Source organism: Musca autumnalis, unplaced genomic scaffold (assembly GCF_047663935.1).
Source record: "Musca autumnalis isolate F117 unplaced genomic scaffold, ASM4766393v1 scaffold_1, whole genome shotgun sequence".
Taxonomy (NCBI): domain Eukaryota; kingdom Metazoa; phylum Arthropoda; class Insecta; order Diptera; family Muscidae; genus Musca; species Musca autumnalis.
Genome location: NW_027411644.1, coordinates 78,272,609 through 78,290,080, shown reverse-complemented (window position 1 = coordinate 78,290,080; position 17,472 = coordinate 78,272,609). Strand labels below are relative to the sequence as shown.

The following is a 17,472-nucleotide window of genomic DNA, read 5'->3' as shown; positions in this document are numbered from 1 at the left end:
TTCGATCGCGGAAGGGATCATTAGATCCGTTGCGTAAAAAAACTAAATTCACGCAGGGTTCAAAGGAAATTCAATGACACTTGAACATTTTACACGCAAATAATAGGTTTTTTAAGAAAATTCACGCATCAAATTTTGGTCTTTAGACTCCAATTGCTAGGATGCTGTATGGAGCACACTCATGAGATATACATACATTAAACGATGTAAAATCACGAGTTCTATAATCCTATTACGAGTTTTGAATATTAGCTTGTTGCGCGTCCGGATTATTAAAAAAAAATCAAAAAACCCCGAAATTCCGGCTTCAAAATGTGAGCATCAATTTTAGGTTGATGCAGTGGATATATCGAAAAATCATACACTAGTATCATGTTGTCCATGGAGTATTCTTTGCGTCTTTCTTTGGACATACGTCTATGAAATGTAAGGTTAAGCCATAAATCGAAAAGGAACATAAAAAACCTTGTTGGCTTCAACCTATATTTACCCATTTTTCTACAGTGATGCCAACACAGCTTCCACGAAAATACATTTTAATGGTCGACATTATGGGATTCCTCCTAAAACACTTCATTTTAAAGACAATTTGGGGTCGATTTAGCAATGTCCGTCCGTCTGGCTGGTGCGCACGATAACTCTCGAACGGATCAACTAATTGGAACCAAATTTTGGTTATCGTAACATTTTGCCTAAACTTAATTTAAATTCGAAGATCGGTCCACTCCCCCACAAAAGTTCGAAAATGTTCGGAAAATTTGTGCGAACGATATCTCTTGAAGGGAGCAACTGATTTCGTCCATACTTTGCACATCGTGAAATTTCTACCAGACTTAGATGAGGTTCCAATATGGACTCAATCGGTTTACTCCTTTGGGTACCTCCCACAACAGTTCAGTTTAGGACCCGCCTCCCATACGACGGTACAAGTTTTATCAGGGGAAAGTCCATACTTCCTGAGAAAATAGACTAAAAGGTGCAAAAAATCCTATGACACCGTATGCAGTGGTTTGAGTGCAAGATAACTCTTGAACGGATTTGCCGATTCGGTCCAAAATTTGGCCTTCGTAACATTTTGTCCAAATTTAGTTTAAATTCGAAAATAAACCATATCGGACTACTGCTTCCGATATGACCCGAAACCAAAAGTGTTTCGGCCAGCGGCTGCCAACCCAGCATTATATGCTGCTACAACAACAACTGCTTCAGGCATCTTCCCCTTTAAAGTTCAAAATTCTTCGGAAAAATTGTGCGCACGATAACTGTTGATGGGAGTGACCTCAATAACGACGGCAAAATTTTAGCAGGGGCAAGTCCATTCTTCTTGAGAAAACAGCCCGAAATGTGTAAAAAACCCCTATGAAACCATATGTAGTGGCTGGAGAGCATGATAACTTTCGAACTGATCAACCGATGTGGTCCAAATTTGACCTTCGTCATATTTTGTCCAAACTTAGTATCGTATTCGAAGATGGCAGTTCAGGTAAACAACACCCGGTACTTTCGCCTAATATTTAGAAAATGTCACTAAAATGGCATGTACGATATCTCTTGAACGGGCAACCAATTTGATCCAAACTTTGGATCTCCGAATATTTTGTCCAAATTTAGTTTAGCTTCTAAAATGACCCATATTGCTCCTCCCTTTAGGGTACCTGCCCCACAAAACTTCAACATTTGTGTCTAAGTGCAGTTTAGGGTCTGTTCGACATTTAAGCTTTGTTCCAGAACTAAAAAGTTTTTTACAATTTTTACGACTTTTACACATTTTACCCGAAAACCCGTTCCCGTACACCAAAAGGTTGTAAAATGTTCACTTCTCTTTGAACAAAAATGGTGCTGAATGACGCTCTCTTTAAAAACTTTTTAATCGACAAATTTGAGCGTGCAAAAAATAGTAACATGGTTGCCGGCGTCTGATTGGCTGGTACGTCGACTTTGACATTTTTTCCAGCTTTTTTGACGTTTTCTCCATTTTTGCGTTCCTGAACTTTTTGAAAAAACTTTTTTGTGAGAACAATTTTTCTCTCTTTTTCTTTTTACAAGTTTTGCTATTAAAAAGTACGGGAACAAAGCTTTAATTTTCAATAACAGCAATGTTGATTTTGTAAATTTGTTAGTTGTTGTAATTTATGCATCTACCTTATATAAATGCACCCTGTTTGGTACCCATTAGAGCTGGCAAACTATCGATATTCCCAATACAATTTACTTTTGACTACGGACTTAATTTCTCATATCCACAAAACCCTAATTTCTATTAATGTAAATAGATTTTAGGTTGAATCGATAATATCAATAGACAAAACTATCTATCGATATTGAATTTTTACAAAATAATCGATAATAGTTCCATAGATTTTTTACCGGCTTTTACCTATATTATTGTACCCATATTCACTGTCTACTCAAATTGGCAAACCTTTGGAAGAATTGTTCCTCACATAACAGCAGGAGAGGTAACAACAGATGGATGAGTTTCAGTTTAAAAACAGTTTTGCATTTTTTGTATTTATTTTTATTCCAATTTTATACAAAGTAGTGCAACTTAATAAAATCTTCATATATTTTCTTGCTTATTTAACATCATAATTAGCTTTATAATCGGAAATGATCAATTTAAACTAAAAAAAGATTTTGCTTAAACCAAATATTTGTCTTAACCTTAAAATTTAAACAAAATACAAAAAAGTATTTTTAATCTGCATTTTCGCCACTTGGTTGATAATACGTTGGGTTACCACTACCTGCCGATGAAGTAGTGCTGCCAGCCTTTTCTGAATGGGCAGGTGAAGGTGCGGGACTCATTGCAGGACTTCGATTGATGGGTGTGGCAGCAGGGCTGCTGCCCAGCGGCACCACCAATGGTCCGATGGGTTTTCGTGTACGTGGTGCTCCACGTGAACCCTGATTAACGGGACCACCTGTCTTAATGCGTGGTCGACCAGGACCACGTTTCACCGGTGTGGGTACAGCTGTAGGTGTGAATAAACCTTCACCGGTATTGGTGACATTTTGTTCCGCTGCTGCTGCTGCAGTTCCATCTGAAATGAAAAAGACACAGACACAATTCATTAGTAAGCAAATATGTGAGTGTGGGTGTGTGTTGTGCGTCCTAGACAACAAGTAAACAAAATATTTGGTTGCAAAAAAGTAAAAAAAAAAACATTTGTATCAACAAATACCAGAGTGTTGGTAAGTAATTAATGTAATTAGTTGGTTATCCGTTGTCATGATGACCCTCTGTATTATGTGCGGCTGTGACATTGGCAAGTGAAGTGAGTAATACGTTTGGTGTTAAATCTACTATCAAATGCTTCCATTTGCAAACATATCACGTTTGTTAGTAGACATTCTGTTTTTTTTTTGCTGTTGTGTGGTCTGGACAAAGAGCAAAAAAAACACATCTGGTTCCATTAAACACGCATTATGGTAATGCAGAACATATGTAAAATTAGCCATAATGGGTTTTTACGCTAATTAGCAACAATCGTAATTTCAAAGTGTTATTTGAAAAGGGCACCTTACATCTAAATAATACATACGTGAATATGTGCAAATGTATGTAAGTATGTATGCAAGTTCTTAAATTTGTACATTTATTTGACATCATGGATAAGCGATTTATAAAATTTGCTTTTTTACAAAAAATGCCAATCACATTAATGAAGATACATCATTAATGTTGGAAAATCCATTCAAATGTCGAAGACTGTGGTATTAGAACAGAAATTCTTTTAATATTAATTTCAAAATAGTCAAATTCAGAACATTCACATTGAATGTCTAAATTCGAGTCTAAGGTAACACAAACCCTGTTTAACGAGTGTTTCAGCCGTAAAAAACTTCATAACAAGTGAACTCGCCGTTGGGGATCGGCGATGAATAATTCCCTCGGAATTTTCCGCACAGAAAATAATTTTACTAATGATTGCCCTGTATGTGTATTTATATACACTTATACGTCTTTCTGGATTGTACGCACGATAATTCTCGAACGAGTCAACCGATTTGCTAAGCTTATATCAAAGCCGAAAAGATAGGACATATAACAGTCCATTCCGTTGGGTTTTTTTCACACAAAATTTCAAAATTTTAGCTTCAGTGCAGTTTCGAGGGTCGTTTAACAAAGGTACAGTTTTTGGACATTTCTCGAATCGCCTTGAAATTCCCTTACTGATGGTGGCCTTCAAACTGTTGTAATTCGGCTAATTTAAATGTAAAAGTTTTGTCACGGACAGCTGCCTTTCATATAAGTGAGGAAACTATCTTACAAATGATATGTTACAGTTCAGTTCCTCAAACGTAAGTTGAGGAAGGACGATCCTACACAAAAAGGGTAGTACTAAGCAGGGATGTAGCCAGAAATGCATCTCGTCATCATTTCGGGGGGCCAACGGACAAAATTTGAACTTTTGCAAGTAAAATGTACAAAAATGACTACAAAATTACCATTAACGGGGGATTGTTGTTGCATGCTGCGAAAACACAGCCTCCAGTGAGTCAGTCCCCATAGTTCCCCCAACAGCAACCACAAACACACCAGTTAATACAATTCTCGGAAATGCATTATTTTTGCAGTGGACTTCGAGGTACGGCCGCGGAAATAATGGACTCAATGGGTCGTATACGAAGACCTTGTGGTCTTCTATACGACGTCTTTCTAGTCTTCTATACGAAGACCAAATGGTCTTCTATACGAAGATACTCTGGTCTTCTATACGAAACCCTTAAGGTCGTCTATACGAAGACTTTCTAGTCATACATACATACGAAGACCATATATAAGAAAGTTATAGGCCCAATATTAGCCCGACTTTAGAAGGTCATAGACTAATGATTCTAGAGACTTCAATGGTCATCTGTTGTTGCATTCGGCCCTCGGAAACGACCAGATGTGTATAGTGCTGGCTTAGCAGATTGATAGGTCTACGTTTTTCACGGTTAATGAGGACGCAGAATTAGCGGAGAGTGTCACAGTTCGCCAGAAATAACTATCGTGGCAAAACGTCGTTTCTCTTGGGTCAGACCATCCCCATAATTGTATCCAGACCATTGTATTGCATAAATCATGGGAAAACTAATTGGTCGAGTTTCAGAGAGTTCACTAATCACCACTTCAGAGATCTGCCCAACCTTTCTGATGTTCGAGTAACAGAAAGGACGTTCTGAGACACCAGCACCAGCGGAGCAAATGGCTATATCATCTGATGAGTTGCAACATTGGAGCCGGATAAGAACGCGTTCACCCATAAGAACGTTAAAAACTTGGGTTTGACCGCGGGGTTAGTTAGCCAAAATTGGAAAGGAGGATATCTTTGGCCCAACAGTCGGGAAATTCAGTCTCCACAGCGAAACATCTGACAATGGTATGGGACTGATAGACTTTGCAGCTGCAAAAAACATGGTGGTTAGCAATACCAGATTTAAGCATCTCGATATTCATAAGGGCACCTGGCTGTCGCCAGATCAAAGAACAAGAAATCAAATTGATCACGTTGTGATAGATGGAAGACATGCATCGATGTACGGTCGTTTCGAGGTGCAAACGTAGACTCGGACTACTACCTTGTTGCAGCAAAGGTACGTACCAGATTAAACGTAGCAAACAAAGTGCGAACAGACACAACACGGAAGTTGGACATCGGTAAGCTGCAATCACAACAGATAGCCACAGCATATTCCACTCAACTGGCCCAAATACATATCAGGACAATGCCAAAACATTGCCCACGCCATGCAAACAGCCGCAAAATCAGTACTTGGATACCAGAGACCTCCACCAAGGAATCAATGGTATGACCAGGAGTGTCGTGTTGCTACCGAAGAGAAAAATGCGGCATATAGGGCTACTTTACAATCAGTAGCAACGCGTAGCGCACGAGAGAGGTATCGGGAGAGAAGGAGAGAGGAGAAACGTCTTTTCTGCAGGAAAAAGAGAGAGATGGAAAAGCGGGAGTGTGAACAAATCGATATGTACAGGAGACAGAATTAAGTCTGAAAATTTTACCAAGGAGTGAAACATTAAGGGTGACGTAGGGGATGGAAGATACCAAGCAACGGTCCTGACCGGTTTTAACATGGCAAAGCCCAGGATTTATCTTGGTCCCTCTTTCATCTCAAGTGGACACTGACCTCCCCGTGGTGTCACCTGGGGAACTGCCTTTAACACCCGTTAAAGGTAGTGAGCTAACATGTGCCGCGCGTTCACCGTTAACGTTAAAAACTTGGGTTTGGGTGTCGGGTTAGTAACCCTCCCCTAGAAAAAAACAGCCTACTATGAAAAAACGAAAGAAAAGAAAAACAAACCCCTCTAAAGTTGACGAACCCCGCAAACGTTTTAAGGACCATGATCTGCGAATCTGCACCTGGAATGTTCGCACTCTTTATAGAGAAGGTGCAGTCTTCGCATTGGCAGACGTACTTGAAAAGTACAAGACCGATATTACTGCCATACAGGAAATACGATGGATTGGGAAAGGCGTCACAACAACACCTAAAGGTGACGCACTGTATTATAGCTGCCATGACGTAAAGCATGAGTTTGGTTGTGGATTCGTAGTTAGTCGAAGGCTAAAACATCTGGTATCCAGCTTCACCCCAGTGAATGAAAGACTTGCTGCAATTCGAATAAAAGCTAAATTCTTCAACATCAGCTTTATTTGCGCTCATGCTCCCACTGAAGAAAAGGACGAACAGACCAAAGATATATTTTACGAGCGCTTAGAAGAAACATATGACCGTTGCCCTGCCCATGACATTAAAATCATTCTAGGCGATTTTAATGCCAAAATTGGAAAGGAGAATATCTTTGGCCCAACAGTCGGGAAATTCAGTCTCCACAGTGAAACATCTGACAATGGTATGAGGCTGATAGACTTTGCAGCTGCAAAAAACATGGTAGTTAGCAGTACCAGATTTAATCATCTCGATATTCATAAGGGCACCTGGCTGTCTCCAGATCAGAAAACAAGAAATCAAATTGATCATGTTGCGATAGATGGAAGACATTCATCGAGCGTGTTGGATGTACGATCGTTCCGAGGCGCAAACATTGATTCGGACCACTACCTTGTTGCAGCAAAGGTACGCACCCGCTTAAACGTAGCAAACAAAGTACGAACAGACACAACACGAAAGTTAGACATCGGTAAGCTGCAATCACAACAGATAGCCACAGCATATTCCACTCAACTAGCCCAATTGCTTAATAAAAGCACTCCTCATCCCGATAACATATCAGCGCAATGGAAAAGCATTGCCCACTCCATGCAAACAGCCGCAAAATCCATACTTGGATACCAGAGACCTCCACCAAGGAATCCATGGTATGATGAGTGTCGTGCTGCCACAGAAGAGAAAAATGCGGCGTATAAGGCTACTTTACAATCCGTAGCAACGCGTAGCGCACGAGAGAGATACAGGGAGAAAAGGAGAGAGGAGAAACGTCTTTTCCGCAGGAAAAAGAGAGAGATGGAAAAGCGGGAGTGTGAAAAAATCGAGATGTACAGGAGCCAGAATGAAGTCCGAAAATTCTACCAAAGAGTCAAGCATCAAACTGATGGCTTTGGTACAGGCACATCCTCCTGTAGAGACCAGCAAGGTAATTTGGTAACTGATACAGATAGTGTACTCAGGATATGGAAAGAACATTTTTCAAATCTGTTGGTATCCAATAGCAGCGAAGACGACGAAGATACCACAGTCCCAATCCCAGAAGATGGTATTGAATGTATACCGCCCAGCCAAGATGAGGTAAAGACAGCAATAAATCGGCTGAAGAATAATAAGGCAGCTGGGGCCGATGGCTTACCAGCCGAGCTGTTCAAAACCGGAGGCGACACGCTGATAAGGTGTATTCATCAGCTAGTTAGCACCATCTGGCAGGAAGAACGAGTACCCGACGATTGGAACCTGAGTATCCTGTGCCCCGTCCACAAGAAGGGAGATAAGACTGTATGCTCTAACTATAGGGGCATAAGTCTTCTCCCTATCGTCTACAAGATAGTGACAGAGATATTGTGCGAACGACTAAAGCCCATGGTCAACGAAATAATTGGACCTTACCAATGCGGCTGTAGACCTGGCAAGTACACCATCGACCAGATATTTACTCTGCGGCAAATCCTGGAGAAGACCCAAGAGATGCAGATCGACACCTACCACTTTTTTTCGATTATAAAGCAGCCTTCTACAGCCCGATACGTTCAAAGGTATTCCAAGCCATGTCTGAATTTGAATATCAGTTAAAACAGGAAAGAACCTCTCCGAAGAGTTTTGCACCAAAAGAGGTTTCAGGCAAGGAGACAGCCTTTCGTGTGATCTTTTCAACATCCTGCTAGAAAAGGTTATACGAGAGGCAAACGTCAAAAGAAGTGGCACAATCTACACCAAAACCACATGTTACTTGCTTATGCTGATGAAATAGACATCATGGGACGATAGGTAATAGAAGTAACCGATACATTTATGAAGGTCGAAGGAGAATCTGCTAAAGTGGGTCTGGCGGTAAACGGCGAGAAGACCAAGTTGATGTCAAGTGTCGACGCGTAAAGCGTCCACTGAGCTCGGACCAACTGTTGAAGTTGGTTCCTATAATTTTGAGGTAGTAATTCACATCAGTTGTGAATTACCGCATGGCGGTGCACGCAGAATTGGCAGGCCAAAGAATAGATGGCGCAAACAAGTGGATGAAGAGATGACAAGGCGCGGTATTCCAGAAAGCGAAGCACTAAACAGAGAGAATTGGAGATCTTTTCTTAGTTCGGTCTATGGAACAAATGTTGTGTAATGGGCCAGCTAAGTAAGTAAGTAAGGCAACGGTTGAGTCACTCTCGAACCCTGGGAAGAAGGAAGATATGATCTCAATCACTACATCGCTTAACCATTCCAAGGTAGTGCTGATAAAGTTGAGTATCTCACGAAAGTTCTAAACCAATGCCGTTCTTTGGTATTGTTGAAGTTACGAAGTTTTTCGGTAATTCACACACACACGACCCGAAGGCAACGAAAAAGCAAACAAAAGAGAGCAAATGTTTTGATTTGTTTTTGTTTTGCAGCATGCGTGCATACAAGCTTACTAAGACACTGTCATAAGATGCCAATATTCAGAATTTTGTGTGCCCTCTTCTTGGTCGGCAGTGTTCTAAACCTATCCAGTTGCTGATCATCAGCATGGCCTCCGTAACACAGCACTACAACATTGCTGCAGGCCATCTCCACAACATATTAGCAGAGAACTCAACCTGAACAAGCCGTGCGATAGGACAGTGTTGGTGGCGCTCAACTTATCAAAAGCATTTCATACTGTCAAGCACTCCACCCCGAAAGAGGACATTGAACAGACTACACTCCGTCCAATATTGAAACGTTAGGTAATCAATTATATGCGCCGACGTCAGTCGTACGTGAAATCGAGGAACAAGAAGTTACAGTCCCTTAGAGTGAAACAGACAGTTACCCAAGGTGGGTGACATCTCCGGATCTTTAAAGTCTATATTTTCTGTACTGCACTCTTTCCTGACAGCATTTTGAATGTTACGTATGCGGATGTCTATACGGCCTTGGCAACAGGTGCCGTCTCTAATGTCATTTGTGAAAGGTTGAACTCCAATTTGATCGATCTTACCACATAAGTCTACGGCCACTATGTTCACCACATGCACTGCGGAGGTAAGCACATAGTAGAATGTCCTTGGTCGAACTCCTCCTTATGCCATGAGAAGTCGAAGATACTTCCAGAACGGCACTTCGAAGCAAATGGTAATCTGTTTCTTTGACTAAACTGACCATGTGGCTACTATACGACTTGAGGAACGTAGGAGGCTTAATTCTGAGTGGTACACTAAAATTTGTTTGCCTGAAGTCTCCGGTGAAATTCCAAAAACGAACAAGAGAAGACGAATCATTGTGCACCATGACAATGTAAGCCCTCAGCCATCGATACAAACCAGCGCCTTTTTGCCCGACTTGCCACCCAGTGATGTTGTTGAAGCGTTCAAAAACCATGTTTTGGTGGTGCCTGAGGAGAAGCCGGAGTGAAAAAGGTGCTTCAACAATTGATTTGAGCGCATGAAAAGATAATAATGGTGGAGAAAACTTATCAAAACAATAAAATTATTTTTGATGGTAAATATTCTTGTTTTCATTGTTAGGCCAGAAAGTTATGGAGCAGCTCTCGTATCACAACTGATATAGGTATGTACGTCAGCTGCCACTACTACCCAGAGTAGTTCTGGTTCACATGTCATAAGAGACTTGGTGATAATGAAAAAGTAGAGGAAGTAGCCAGAGGAGGGATTTCTTTTAAGGAAACTTCTAAAGCTTCTTTTCTTTTTTTAGTCTACAAATCTACTGTGCATTTAATATACAACAAGTGCAACAACTACGGCATCAATTTCAGTGATGAAGCTGCCGGTTGTTGTTATTGGTGGCAGACCACAACCATCTACCATCATTTGATGGTAATTTAAAATAGTAGACACCGACCGACACAAACCAAATCAAATATTCACACAAAACATTTGGTCAGTGCAACAAATAGTTGACGCGACAATGCAAAAACAAAGTTGTTGTTGCTGTTGTCGTCGTCGTCGTTTATTTCCATGTCGCTGTTTTTCTTCTTTTCATTCGATTTAAATCCGATTTATGCAATTAATGTTAATCTTCAGCAGCAACAACGAAACGATTCATTCGAAATACAACGAGTTTTATTTGAATCGTATGGAAAGGAAAAACTCAATTCAAATGCAAAATTGGTTGTTAGTTGACAAAAATGTTTTATGTTGTGGCTAAAAAGTAATTTTTATCGACATTTTGTATAATCCTTAAAAGTGGTCCGTCATGTTGAAGCGGGAAAAAAGACCAGCGATATAGCCAGTTACAAATTATGATGGAAGTCAAACGAAACAGAGAGACAAGGTGTCAGCTATAATTTTGAGTTATGGGAATTTCAGTGTTTTTTTGTTTTTTTTTTTTTTTTTTTGTTTAAGACGCAAATGACCAAAAATGGGGGTGCTTAGTTCGTCTAGGGGTTTGTAACATCTTCTATAGAAAAACGACAATTTTAAAAATACATCTATTTATTATAGACGACATGAAAAAATGTATAGAGGACTCTGTACATCTACAGCCCAGATCTTATCTTGGTCCATTTTCCATCTCAAGTGGACACTGACCTCCCCGTGATGTCATCTGGGAAACTGCCTTAAACCGCCGTTAAAGATAGTGAGCTATCATAAGTCGCGCGTTTCTCCATATGTATATTAACATTCAAACACCTTTCGGTCAATTCCATTTGCTGGTAAACGCACTTATACTACAGTGTACGGTGACTCCTGTCATTACCCGAATTGGTGGTTTACCCAAATTAATAAGTGATTTTCTTCTTTTGATTGATAAAGTGGGTCAAATGGTTTTGGGAATTTTAATCCATCGTGCTATTATTTTTTGGCTCCTTTATCGAAGAACGTTCCAATTGATCGAATAAAGTGACAATGCCGAATAGTCGGAAAGCATTAGATAGGTTGTCCACTGCAATTTTACAATCAAAGACAGCCTCAGATTTTATGCTAAAGGATTTGATGGATTTAAGAGCCGCTCGACTATCCATAAAGATAAACCTATCCTCTTCCGCTTCTCAACGTTCCTTTTCCATCGCAGTTGACCGTCCAGAATTGTACCCAGGTACTTAGCTTCGGAGAAAAGAAGTAGTTGAACTCCATCTAGTACCGGTAGCAATAAATCGCCAAAACTGACATTTTCTCGTTGTTGTTGTTCAACGCAAATATGTTCGTTCGTATATTATATTCAGCTATCTGGTTCTGGTTCGTCTGTACCCAGATTCAAAAATTCTGCAAACTGGACTGACTGAGGAAACAGGTGACAGGTGAGTGGGCTTAACTGGGCAGCTAAATAAATACAGTTGGAGCCACCGTGCTGCAGTTGTAAGCACGTCCGTTTTGCACTCAGAAGGTCTGCGGTTGAATCGCTGGCCAGAACATCAAAAATTTCGGCAATGGCAAATCCCCTCAACGTAATGCTGGCTTACATTTCCTGAGCATTTCAGCCATGAAAAACTTCCCTAGAAGTGGTGTCGTAAGACACGCCGCACAGTGGTTCAGAAATTGATTTTCCTGACCAAAACCCCCATATTTTGTTGTCACCGATTGTTAATTTCTATATGGGATTCGACAGTAATCATATTGAAACTAAGAAAAGCAACAAATTAGATGAAAATTCTGGAAGGTGTGGTCGTGTATCAAAATACTGGAAGGTGTGGGCGTGGCGTGCTCCTAAAGACGAAAAATATGTCCCAATTTTGGAAAATACGTAATTTTTGCAAATTTCTGGAGAAAGAAACAGCTACTTCTCAGAAACTATAAGAGATATTGTGTTCATTGTTTTTTTGTTAGGTAGGTAGGATTGTTGCCTTTAAAAGTCGTTTTAATAAATTACCGTAGTTTACTCAAAAGTGAGCTATTTTATTTTTCGCCGCTTCCGTCCGTTTTTTAATTTTTTTTTAAATTACATGGGAAAAAATGTGTGTGTTTTTTCCATACCGTTTCCCATATAAATTATAGCTTTTTCATACAAATGGAAATTTTTTTAATATATGAGTTTTTATAAGAGTTATATGAGTTTTATGAAACCCAAGAATTATTTTCTTTTTCAATTTTGGAAAAAAACTTAAATTTAAAAAAAAATAGGTTGAAAAAAAATTTTGAAACATTTTTTTCCATTTTTATACCCTCAGCCTTTAGGCTAAGGAGGGTATATACACTTTGATACGATGAAAATGTGCCTCATCGAAATAATGGTTTTAGACCCCAAGTATGTTTGGACGAAATGTGTTTCAGACAATTTGGAGTCGATCTAGCCATGTCCGTCCGTCTGTCCTGCTGGCTGGAGCGCACGATAACTCTCGAACGGATAAACCGATTCGGTTCAAATTTTGGCTTTCGTAATATTTTGCCCAAACTTAGTTTAAGTTCGAAGATGAGCTACATCGGTCCACTCCTTCCGGTACCTCCCACACAAAAGTTCGAAAATGTTCGGAAAGTTTGTGCGCACGATAACTCTTTAAGGGAGTGACCGATTTGGTCCATACTTTGTATAGCGTAAACTTTCTACCAGAGTAATATGAGGTTCCAATATGGTCTCAATTGGTCCACTCCTTCGGGTACCTCCCACACAAAATTTCGGAAAAGTTCAGTTTAGGGCCATCTCTTGAATCGCTTTGATTTTTGTTTTAGCAACTTGTATTCACTGCCCTCCATACGACGGTACAAGTTTCATCAGGGGCAAGTCCATACTTCCTGAGAAAATAGCCCAAAAGTTGCAAACAAAAACCCTGACACCGTGTGAGGTGGTTGGAGCGCAAGATAACTCTCGAACGAATCTGCCGATTCGGTCCAACGTATGGCCTTAGTAATATTTTACCCAAACATAGTTTAAGTTTGAAGATAAGCCATATCGGTCCACTCCTTTAGGAACCTTCCCCACAAATGTTCGGAAAAATTGTTCGTACGGTAACTCTTGAAGGGAGTGGCCGAATTGGTCTATACTTTACACATCCTAATATATCTACCAGATATAGATCAGGTTCAAATATGGACTATATTGGTCCACTCCATCCGGTACCTCCCACACAAAATTTCGGATGGTAAAATTTTTTTTTGGGGCAAGTCCATACTTCTTGAGCAAACAGCCCGAAGAGTGGAGATCCACTTCCATAACGGTCAATGTCAATCCATTCCTTTTAGTATCTCCTTTCGATCTTTAATCCTAATCAAAATGTTTGTCGGTTCAAATGCCCAAAATTTTTAAAACCCCCTAAATACATACGTATTTTGGGAAAAAATTGTTTCAATATACACAGGCTGAGGGTATATCTCTGTCGGTAAAGCCGACTGATACTTTTTTACTTGTTTTTTTTTTTTATATTTTTTGTATTTTTATGGTTTGTTTATTGGGGTTTGACCTTTTTTAAATAGTTAGAACATTTGGAACTCAGATCCCTACATCACATTCAGTCTATTTTTAGGGACATTTTGAGTTTTGAAATATATTTGTTGTTTTATTTGATTGTTTATTGAACCTATTTTAAGATTTATGAAAATGATTATTCAGTTGTGAACACTTATGTTACAAAAATGTGTGAAATATCGGAGGAACATATGTTTTAGCCTGCTCAAAACATTTGCAACTCCGTGGTACGAATATTTATTAGTTCAGTTTGACAAGTTTTTTGTATTGATTGGCATCAGATTGCTTCCATGAGGAGTACATTTTATCCCACCTAATTTTACTTTTGACAGACAAGTATGCCGAAAGCAAGACATGCCTATTTTTTTAAGAAAAACTTAAATTATGACCAGAAATTTATATCAAAGCTTTGCTAAAGTGGCAATTTTTTAAAATTGTGAATCCAACGAAGTCCAAAAACAAACATAGGAACAGCACAATATCTAAAACAGAGCTGGATACCGCGTAAAAATAACTAAAATCGCCATAAGATGGGAAGGAGGTGTAGGGACAACAACATCTCCTGCAGGAGATGATCAATTATTAAACAGATCTCTCATCAACAGATGGTAAAATAAGACATGACACCGATAAATCTATACAAACCCCTCCGATACTTACCAAGGATACCGGTATACCAAAATAGGAAAATTTTGGGAAAACAGTATTTTCCAGGAAAAATTTAATTTTTCATAGAAATTTTGCAAAAAAAAATGTGTGGTATTGTTTTTGGAGTAGTGAAACCGAGTACTTCTCGTCGATTTAAATCAATACTTGAGTTATATGATCTGAAAAAAATGTACTTGGTCACCAGGTCGAAAGATGAAGCATCTGTCCCCTTATATGAAAAAGTTGACCCAAATGTAGAAATGTGTATTATGTGTATTATATTGCCCTGGCGGTATTTTTATGGACAGAAATGGTACTGGATGCATGTAGTCGCGATATTTATCAGATCCAAGAACTAACCGGATAGATAACATGTCAAAATAGCACCAGAATGGTGCTTTGGCATAATACCGCATCTAAACGTATATATAACCACGTAAAACTAGTAATTTTTTGCAAATATGTTTAAGTTCTTATCGGACCCCATCAGCTTAAGTAATCAAAATTTATATAGAAGGTTCCGGGACTCTAATCTGGACTCTAGACTATTACATATCGAAAAAAAACCTTAGTATTTAACAATAATCCTTAGGGCACAGAATTCCAAAGGATATATTAATTTATTTAGTTAACTGGCTTCCTTTACGATGTCTCCAGATAATATATAAAATGTTTAACTCACAATATATTATCAAAACAAAAATAATATCTTCAGATTTGGAATCAAATTTTCTCAATTGCAAATGTTGTAAGCAGAACCAAAAGTGAGTTCGAGTTTTGTTTTGTATTTTTTTTTTTGTAAAATAAGTGCAATTTTTGCTAATTAATTTTAAATCTTTAAAGGACCTATTAAACAATCAATCTACAAAAATATTTGCATTTCAAATCCACAAACTACCTCAGCACTGTATAAAATATGAACTAGTCATTCCAGTTGCAAATGTTTTGAGCAGCACTGTATTTTGATGCAAAATATAAAAAACTGAAATTTTTAACATTGACCTGGAATTCCTTCGCAACCGCTAGACCGAATTTGGTGTCTTTTGATGTATCGGAAAGCTGAAAGTGTTATCTATCGAACAAAAAATGAAATTATCTCTATCCGCTCAAAAGTTACAGAGTTTTGACCAGAAAAAAACGATTCTGAACCACTGAACCGTTGGGACTCGGCTATAAAAATTAGGTCCCATATCATTGAACCGATATGAATTGGCGTGCACTCATTAATATGAGAGAAGTCTCCATTGTCCCTTCGGGGATGTATATGGGCATATGTATGTAAACAAATACAGCGTATTATGTTGTCCCAATCCGCATGCAGGGCATGAGTTGGGTATCGTGGCATCAATTCGGGTCCAATATGGTTTAAGACGACTGCATCGTCCCGATCTTAATTGGGCTAAAAGCACTCGTTGTTGCCTTGGCAGCTGACGTTCGTCTGCTGCGTGGGATGGGTTATGCTATCCGAGTACGACATTCACACACTGCCTGCGCAACTGCATTAGTATCAACGCTATTCAAGCCTGTTGGCTAAGCTCGTTGATTTTGAGGTTCTCGTTTATAACTCACAAAAGTAACAGCCAAGCAGATACTGCATCGATAACATCTTGTTGTGTTGATGTACCATCAAAATCTTCGGGTATTCATGAAGATGGTCCACTTGTGTCATGAGGAGGCACGCTGTTGCAGTCCTTAGGGCGGAAACTTGTAAATCACACAAGCGCCGCATAGCTTATCACAGAACTGCTTTATAAGAGGTCAACAAGGCACCGCAGTCGGCCAATGACTTGAGAACCTAGTTCCTACTTCTGATCTTGCTGCAAATAGCTGTGACTTGCGTTGACTACTAGAACATAAAGTCGAATCGTAGAAAATCTTCGGGTAGTTAGTGGTCAGAATCAGGGCAGCATCGACCAATATGCTCAGGGGGAGCTTCATTTCAGTCGTACAGGTGATGGACAGTGTGGCAGTGGATTTAGCGACTGATATTTTCATACTAGGTGCACTAGGTCTGCTATGTATTCATCGACGATAGGACCCGACGCCAAGATCGTACAATCATCCGCATACATTACAATCTCTATGCCGCCAGAAGGGTGTGGAATTTTAGAAAGGTAGTATTTAAACAGTTCCGGAGATATCATTCCGCCTTGGGGAACTCCTTATTTCTGAATTATTTCTGAATTCTGTAAACGACTGACGTCCACACATGTAGTTGATTATCCAACGTTTCAAACACGGCTGGAGGAAAGTCTACTCTATATCCTCGAGCAGGTTAGCATGGTTGACGATATCGAAAGCTGGGACAAGAGCCACCATAACTGTTCGGTCTCATAACCTGCTCTGTTTCAGTATGTTCACAAACTCTTGAGTCTTTAGGGTTCGTACGACGAAGCACAGCACGCTCATTTGCTAGTCCCGTCGACCCTGCTGGAAAATGTAGTCTGGTTTCGGGTATTCGACAAGCTGTAGAAGTGATTATGTCCCAGAAAATTCTCTCAGCTTCCCGAGGATTTGAGGTAGGTTGAACCCTTGCCAATCAGAGGTTATAAAGTCGGGTGGTTTGTTTAAGGAGACGATGATCAGAAGATGGTCTGGGCAAGCGAAATGACGGCTTGCCAGGATACGTCATTTATCAGACCAGGTGCCACAATGGTGATTTCTGGCGAGCTGTGGCAATCTCCTGTCGTCCTTGTAGGAGCGTTTTCATTCACCGTGCAGTTTCGACAATATTTAGAGATCCAAAGTTTGGACCAAATTGGTTGCTACGTCTATGAGAAATCGCGCGTACCATTTTAGCGAATATTTTCCAACTTTTGTGGGGGAGGTACCTGCAGG

General features: G+C 39.7%; 1 protein-coding gene across 1 annotated transcript in view; it reads right to left on the bottom strand.

Annotated features, from left to right (window-relative positions):
• Positions 1–2,495: 2,495 nt before the first annotated feature.
• Positions 2,496–17,472, bottom strand: part of Ino80 (chromatin-remodeling ATPase INO80) — a 252,596-nt gene continuing 237,619 nt past the window's right edge. The window contains exon 15 of the mRNA XM_073982434.1: positions 2,496–3,044. Within this exon, the coding sequence (XP_073838535.1) occupies positions 2,698–3,044 (347 nt within the window). The 3' untranslated portion in view covers positions 2,496–2,697. The remainder of the gene's footprint in view (positions 3,045–17,472) is intronic.